The following is an 8,201-nucleotide window of genomic DNA, read 5'->3' as shown; positions in this document are numbered from 1 at the left end:
GATACCACTTGTAACAAAAAAAATATTTAGGTATCAAAATGAGAAAAAAATACATAATTTAGGTACTGATTCATGGGTTAAGTTTTTTTTTTTAAATAAACTTAACAATTTGCCCAATGAACATACCAACTTGGAAAAAAATAGTTTAGGTGCCACATTTGACGAGGAAAAAAATTAGGAATCAAGATAGGAAAAAAAGGTATAATTTAAATAGCAATTTGTGAGTTAAGCTAATATTATATTAATAAGGGTGCATTTATTTGGAAGTAAAATATTTTCAGGAAAAACTTTTCAAGCTTTTCGTTTGTTTGGCTGAAAATATTTTCCTACTGTACAATCTTTTACAAAACACATTAAATGAGATGAGTATCATTAAATGAGATGAGTAGTTTAGGGAAAATGTCTTACAGATTTTTAATCGGTAAGACATTTTTCAGAATATCTTCCTCCCCTCCACCATATTCTTTCTCCTTATTCCGTTTTCATCTTCCTTCTTCTTCTTCATCCAATTCCCTTCTTCATCTGTTCTGTAAGTTTTTTATGCTTTTTATTTTCTGTATTTCAGGCGATGTGTTGATTGCAAAAATGTAGGGAAGTCTTTCGGCTCTGTTTCATGCTCGATTTGCCTCGAAACGGTTACTGATAATGGGGATCAGTCGTGTGCTAAGCTTCAATGTGGGCATCAATTTCATTTGATGCATTGGCCTGAGAGCTCTGGTTTTGGTGATGCAACTGATCCGCCTTTGAAGTCTGGGAGTGAGCATAGGCAGTTTCTGAATCGCCTCAAGAAGGTATGGAAGGCCATGGAAGGCCTAGTCGATTCTGGTTTAGTTCAAGCTATCGGTGTTAGCAATTTCGGTGTTCATCAGATCAAAGAATTGATTAAATTCGCAAAAATCGTACTTGCTGTTAATCAGGTATGATAGATTTTCACGCATTTTTTAACTTTACATTTGTTACAGTCTTCGATCTTTTTGTAGATTTGTTGAGAACTTTACCGTGAAATTAAAGGAATGCTTACATATTTGTCCATATGTTGATTGATGTGTAGTCATTGGAATAATTGTTGGTGACTCAAATGTGAAATTTGCTAGCATAAATCTATGAACTTTTGCTTGCATTCATTTAATTTGAGATGATTTCTAAGTTCTCTTTTTGATCCAAATATATTTGCCTAGCTAAGAACACGGAGTTGGTGAGCTCCAGTCCTTTCTACAATGTTCGAATGCGAGTCCGCAACATTTGAGGCAAACTTTACTAGTTGATGGACTTAGAATATTTGTTTATGTTGTAGTTGATGCACATCGTTTTGTTTGTCACTTCGATTTCGTAAGACTTTTCCAGATATTGACCTTTATTGTTCTCGTTGATCTCTTTCTGTTTTTTGAATCCCATATCTGGCGAAATTCATTGAGTTTTACAACTAATTCATATTTTTTTTATAGGTGGAGTTGCATCCTTTTTGGAGGCAAGATGAGCTGGTGAAGTTCTGCCAAATGAAGTGTATCCATGTATCGGCGCATACGCTTTTGGAAGTACCTACTTCAAGTCCTGGAGTGTCCGATAGTAGATCGGGTGGGGAATATGAACTCGGAACTCCTCGGATTTCATTTTGGAGGTCTAGATCAGTACATGGACCGATGCTGAAATTATCAATTGTTGGAGAGATAGCAGATAGGCACAAAAAGACAACTGAGCAGGTATACCTTTTATTAACAATATCATCTCTAGTTTTACTTTATTTATCATTCTACCTTCCGTTTTCTGTGTTTCTTCGGACCTAAAGTAGGCTAATGAACAACTTCAAATTTGTTGACAGTATGTTGACCTCATCATTGATGTAAAATATCAACCTATTGATCCTGGTAACTGACAAATTATTTTATCCCTTTGTTTTCGGATTTATGGGATCATTTCTGAATGTCAAAATGATATAAGGTGGAAGGTACAATAATAAACACAATTGAACTATTTTATATTATTACCGGTGTCTGAAATGCGCAAGTATATAATGAATGCTTATGGATACAAAATTTAGATGCGTCCTGCTTAGGGTCTACTTGAACATAGAGCTATTCGCTGACCTGACACAAGAGCTCGGTTAGAGCTTGTGTTTATCATCTATCAAAACTAAATCTATACTTTTAGCAGAAACAAAACTGAGAAGAGTTGGGAATATCAGTATCTTTTGTGGGAGAAAACAAAAATCCATATTATAGGATTCACTTATATGCATCAATGTGTCAGACTTTATGAAACAATTTAAGACTAGTTGCCATTTCACAACAAAAGTAAAGAGGGAGGGCTTCCTTACCCAACTCTTCCCCGTATGCTTATGGTTAAATTTGTTGAATCTCTAGGTCAGTCTTGTATGCCCAACTACTTTCTAGTAGCCGAATTTAGATCTTTCAGATGCTATAACCTTGCATTCAGCAAAGTGGACAAAAGACTCACAGAACTAACACAAATCTTGAACATTGGAGAAAAAGAGTTGCATTCAACTCCGTCCCAACAAAATAACACCATATAATAAGGAAGCCTACAACTGATTAAAGTTATCTGTGCAAGGAACAGTCTTATGCTTTTATGAGTATATATGTTTGTATTATCATGATTGGGCTGTAATAGATGTGTTTGGAAATGCGATGAGATATGCAACAGGATTGGCCCAAGGATTTTTTCTTTTAACATCAGCATGATGGTTGGCATGGATATCTTATGTATTTAAAACTTCATATATATAGTGCATGGTTTTCTTATCAAACTTACAACTACAAGAATCCAAATTTGTGGTTATTTAGCATGTCTGTCATTTTCGGAGCATTTAGGATCTGTTGGTGCTGTAACTGAAACTAACAGATTCAGTGCAGACTTGTTGAGCAAGTCTCGAGACTTGTTGAGCAAACAAAAGAATTCGAGCAAGAGAAAGGAAGAAAAGCTAAGAAAAATGAAGGGAGAAATTGATGAACAAACTAAAACTTCATTCATAGGTTGAACAATGGCATAATGCCAATACATAAACCAAGCAATTTGCTTGTCAAAATCTGTATAATGATACCTAATCATCACCTACTACCACTAATACATTGAAACTTGAAAAACTAAGCTTGCACACTTAAACAAAGCTGACTTAACAGCTCAATTGTCATCAAAATTACATCAATCATAAACCTAACATAGTTCTAAATGAACTAAAGTGCATTACATTAACTTAAGATTACAAGATGAACAAAATAGGAATAGTTCAGCTCGTTCCAGCAGCTCCTGCATGACTTGGTCTTCATGGCCTGCATGCTGTCGAGTTTGCTGCATGCTGAACCAACTTCATCAGGATCACGATCATTTATGGTAGAGCAAATGTTGATCATAACAGCCATTTTTATTAGAACTATGTTACTTGGACTCTAAGTCCGATGTGGGTATGTTAATTTTTCTCAGTTTTTCCATGTATTTGAAAGATTTTTGGAAGGTTGTATCTCCGTATCCATGTCTGAATATGTTCTTGACATGTCCGTCTGCTTTGCTTGTTTGCAGGTAATTTTATGGTGGGGGTTTCAAAGAGGAACCAGTGTTCTACCATGTAGCCTAAAACCCGACAGGATAAAGCAAAACATTGACATATTTAACTGGTCTCTGTCAGATGATGAGTGGAAGCGCTTGAATCGGATTGAACCACAGGTATGTTTATATGGCGATGGTCCTTTGAACAATCTCTCCGATCGAGGCTTCATGTTTGGTAGTGGTCCTCTTCAAGCTGTTCGAGCAATAGAAGATGACGCTGTATTCAATGCCTAATATGTTGTGAGCATGTTGTTTTAAGGATAATGTCCCGGTTTTACATTCAATCATGTCATTACTCGGTTATAATATTTGCTGTTGCGTCGCCATCATTAGCATAACTTTGATTTTGTTGACGATGGATAGAAAGTCAAAGAGAAGAACATTGTAATTGATCTGTAGTTGCAGGTTTTACTTTTTATATGAACAAATGGTGTTTCATATATATGTGTGCAAACATGTTTTGTTTGTAAAACATCATTTGTGCTCTTCTTCTTAGCTTCATGAATGCACAAATCAGTTAAAACTCAGAGCCATTTGTTTGCTTGAAATAGCCATTTTCATTGGTGGAGAAAATTCCATTGTAGTGCTATAATCTTTCTTTGCATTTGTTGTTTCCTCTGCAAGGTGTAAGCTTATTGATGTTCTGGGCATTGTTTAGGTAAGTTTTCAGGCACTAGCGTAACATGGGTATGCATGCCCCCATTTAAGTGCATTTGTCGTGTATCTTTTCTGTTCTCTTGTAAAATGTTGTTTATGTGATCAAACATTCGAGTTCATGCATAAGTTATTGGCTCTATATAGTCAAACAAATGGTTTTCTTTCTGATTTTCTGTTCCTCTTTATAAAGTTACATTTGTTGGAGTTTTTGAGCACTTTATCCGGATGAAGTATGAAGCTCTATCTAAATCTAGAGTAACAATGCAACAAATCCGGATAAAGAATGAACAATGCAATAATTGAGTATGATTATATATTTAATTTGATTTATTTATTTATAAATAAATCATTTATATATATGTAAAAATAATTTAAAATATAAATTTATTAATATATATAAATTTATTAATATAATGTAAAAATAGTTTTTTCGAAAATTATTTTTAGGAAATTTGTCAAACAACAGAAAATATTTTACACAGATTCATCCAAACACTAGAAAAGTAAATTATTTCCAGAAAAGTAAATCATTTTCCAGAAATCATTTTTCGAAAAAATATTTTACTGGCAAACAAACGGAGCTTAAGATTAAAAATATAAAATAAGTAATTTCAAACATAAAAATTATTATTATTAGAAAACATAATTATATTCGATAATTAAATTTTATTAACATGATTTTATAATGTAAATTCTCCACTCATAAAATTCAATACTTAATGTTTCGGTTTATCAAATAACATCTAAATAGAAAAAAAACTTTAAGTATCAAGTTGGGAGAATGCATGAAGTTTAGGGGCCAAATGGGAATTTAAACCATTTATAAAAGGGCTTGGGCTTTAAATATTCAACAACGAGCCAACTACCAGCCTACCGTGTTATAAACCCTAATGCGCCACCATCCTTCCTTTTTTGGAAAAAATTCTGTTTGCCCTCATTCTTAAACACTCTTATCTTTGAAATCCTCCATAATAAAATTTTTCCTCTGATTCGCAGCGCAGATTTAAAGAAAAAGAGACGGAAGGGGATTTCAGGTTAGCTTCACGCCTTTCTTTCTTCTATTAATTTCTCTCTTTTATGCCCCTTTGATCGGTGGCGATGTTTTTGTTACGAATTTTCGGTTTCTGGATTTGCAATCTGTAATTTATTAGTTCTTTTAGAAGAAAATCCTCGTAAGAAATTTGACCTAAAGGACGTAACAAGTTTAAGTTTCATTATACCGTTTATTTTTGTGCCCTAACATTTTCATAGATTTTCAACCAGTTTTTGGAATAGACTGATTTATTTTGTTTAAAATTTGTTAATTGCAGGTTCATGGTGGTTGATTTTAATTTCGTCTATAAGTTAGGGTTTTTTTTGTTAGTCTAGTGAAAATGCCAGGGGTAATGCCAATATTGCCCCTTCCGGCACCCCCTCTGATGGGGTTAGGCCCATTACCTCCATCTCAGGTGCCAGAGGCTCAAAATGAGAATTCAAACGAATGAAGAACAGAACAAAGCTAACTCAGTGCAACTCATACTAAACTATTGGAATCATTCATCCTCCTCCTGATATTAGAATATTGTTGATAAAACTGCTCAGTTTGTTGCCAAAATGGACCCGAATCGAGAAAAGAATCATTGCTAATAACGCTAACAATGTCAAGTTCAATTTCTTGACTAGTTCAGATCCATACCATGCTTATTATCAACATAGGTTGTCTGAGTTTCGTGCTCAGAATCAGAACCAGCCCAACTCCCAGCAGCAGCAGCCGCAATTGCAGTCTGCTGATTCAGCTCCAGCTGAGACTGCTACAGCTGCAGCTGCAGATGGGGAATGATGCAGTAGTGGCAGTAGCTAAGCCTGATCCCGCTTCGCTGTTTAGACTGCCTGTGCGGAAGAATCTTGAACCACCGGAAGCAGCCCAATATACTGTTAGACTTCCTGAAGGGATTACAGGGGAAGAGTTGGATATTATTAAGCTGACTGCACAGTTTGTTGCACGAAATGGGAAATCATTCTTGACTGGGTTGACCAGTAGGGAGATTAATAATCCCCAGTTCAATTTTTAAGGCCTACTCACAGTATGTTTACCTTTTTCACTGAACTTGCTGATGCATATTCCAAAGTGTTGATGCCTCCAAAGGGCTTGACAGAAAAGTTGAGGAAGAGTGTTGTTGATATGACAACTGTGCTTGAGAGGTGCTTGCACCGGCTGGAATGGGAACGCTCGCAGGAGCAGGCAAGGCAGAAAGCTGAGGATGAAATTGAGCAGGAGAGAATGCAAATGGCAATGATTGATTGGCATGGATTTTGTTGTGGTTGAGACTATAGACTTTGCTGATGACGAGGACGAGGATTACCTCCCCCAATGACCATTGAGGAGGTAATAAGGAGGAGCAAGATCACTGCTATGGAAGAAGATGAGATTGTTGAGCCTGGAAAGGAGGTGGAATGGAAATGGATGAAGAAGAGGTACAGCTTGTTGAGGAAGGCATGAGAGCTGCTAGCATTGGAGAGAATGATGGTGAGAAGAAGGATATAAGGGTAAATGAGGACCCTGAACCACCAATGAGAATTGTGAAGAACTGGAAGAGGCCTGAGGAGAGAATCACTGTGAAAGAATCCTACCAAGTTTGTTGTCTCACCAATAACTGGTGAGCTAATTCCCATTAATGAGATGTCTGAACACATGAGAATTTCCTTAATTGATCCCAAAGTACAAGGAGCAGAAAGAAAGGATGTTTGCGAAGATTAGGGAGACAACTCTTGCTCAGGATGATGAGATATCTAGAACATTGTGGACTGCACGCACAGTCCTGATATCTTTGGTACCACTGAGGAAGAAGTTTCTTATGCTGTCAAGGCTGAATTGAGAAAAGAAGATAGCAACCAAAAAGGTTATATGGGATGGTCACCCTGGACATTGGACGACCGCAACCAGCTATGTCTCAAACCATGGAGAAGATCAAAATATGCTGTAACAGCTTCACAGAACCTTCCTGGTCCTGCTGCTCTCCTCCCTCGACCTGGTGTCCATCTGTCGTTCCCCCACCTCCTGGACTAGCTAACTCCCTGTGTCCTCCAAATGCTCCAATTTTGCCGCATCTAGTGGGGGCTTCCTATGTCGTTACCTAACCTCGTCCAATTGGTGTTCCAGTAATGCAGTCAATGCGTCAGGCCCACCTCCTATGCAGATGGCACGCCACAATCCTGATGATGATCGCACCACAAATGTCTCCAACAATGTCCATGACCCATTAATATGCCTGTGCCCCCTCCCCGGCTCAATTTACTCTTCTCAGTCCTCGACCCTGCCTCACTTCCCCCCCACCGCCTATAGCAGCCCCTCCACCTTCCCTCGGCCCCCCCCCCCGAGTCCCCCACCCTTCCTGATGAGCCAGCCACCAGCTTTGCTCAAGTGTTCCTCATTTCTCTCACATCCGGTATAGCTTCTTTTCCCAATTTTGTTGTGCCAAGTCCAGACCTATCCCTGATGATGCCTTAGGGTCCTGCTTGCATTACTGTGTCTGTTCCCAACCTTGATGAAGGGAATCTCAAAGGACAACTTCTTGAGATCACTGTGCAGGCCTTATCTGAAACAGTTGGCAGTTTGAAGGAGAAAATTGCAGGGGAAATTCAGTCCTGCAAATAAGCAGAAATTGAGTGGAAAAGCTGGGTTTCTGAAGGACAATATGACCCTTCATATTACAATGTTGGAGCAGGAGAAACGCTTGCTCTTTCATTGAGGGAACGTGGTGGGGGGGAGAGTGATGATTTTTTGAACGAGGCTATCCAAGCTTCCAGTGGAACTTAAAAATTATTCGTGGGATTCTTATCTCAATCCTCTTTGTGTTATATTTTGGAGATTAAATGGCTTGGTCTTGTACTACTAGGATTACTATCATAATATTACTGCTATAGTTAAAACATGTCTTGTTCTTTTAATCTGATGGCAAGTCTGATATCTACTACAGATCTGGCATTTTGGCGAGCCTCTCAGG

General features: G+C 37.6%; 1 protein-coding gene and 1 pseudogene across 2 annotated transcripts; both read left to right on the top strand.

Annotated features, from left to right (window-relative positions):
• The first annotated feature begins 267 nt into the window (after window positions 1-267).
• On the top strand, window positions 268-4,088 carry LOC107910674 (aldo-keto reductase family 4 member C10). Of its 2 annotated transcripts, XM_016838615.2 has the most exons (4): window positions 268-421; window positions 566-917; window positions 1,446-1,700; window positions 3,535-4,088. In XM_016838615.2, the coding sequence occupies exons 2-4, from the start codon at window positions 696-698 to the stop codon at window positions 3,793-3,795; spliced, it is 738 nt and encodes a 245-aa protein (XP_016694104.1). In that variant the 5' UTR covers window positions 268-421; window positions 566-695; the 3' UTR covers window positions 3,796-4,088. The 2 variants fall into 2 exon arrangements, with proteins under 2 accessions (XP_016694104.1, XP_016694103.1); XM_016838614.2 differs by having other exon boundaries at window positions 274-917.
• A 1,503-nt stretch (window positions 4,089-5,591) lies between these two features.
• Window positions 5,592-8,014, top strand: LOC121226893 (probable splicing factor 3A subunit 1; annotated as a pseudogene).
• The last annotated feature ends 187 nt before the right edge of the window (window positions 8,015-8,201 follow it).

This window comes from Gossypium hirsutum, unplaced genomic scaffold (genome assembly GCF_007990345.1).
Source record: "Gossypium hirsutum isolate 1008001.06 unplaced genomic scaffold, Gossypium_hirsutum_v2.1 scaffold_597, whole genome shotgun sequence".
In the NCBI taxonomy this organism is placed as follows: Eukaryota; Viridiplantae; Streptophyta; class Magnoliopsida; order Malvales; family Malvaceae; genus Gossypium; species Gossypium hirsutum.
The sequence above is the reverse complement of the archived record's forward strand: the minus strand, read 5'-3'. Positions and strand labels throughout refer to the sequence as shown.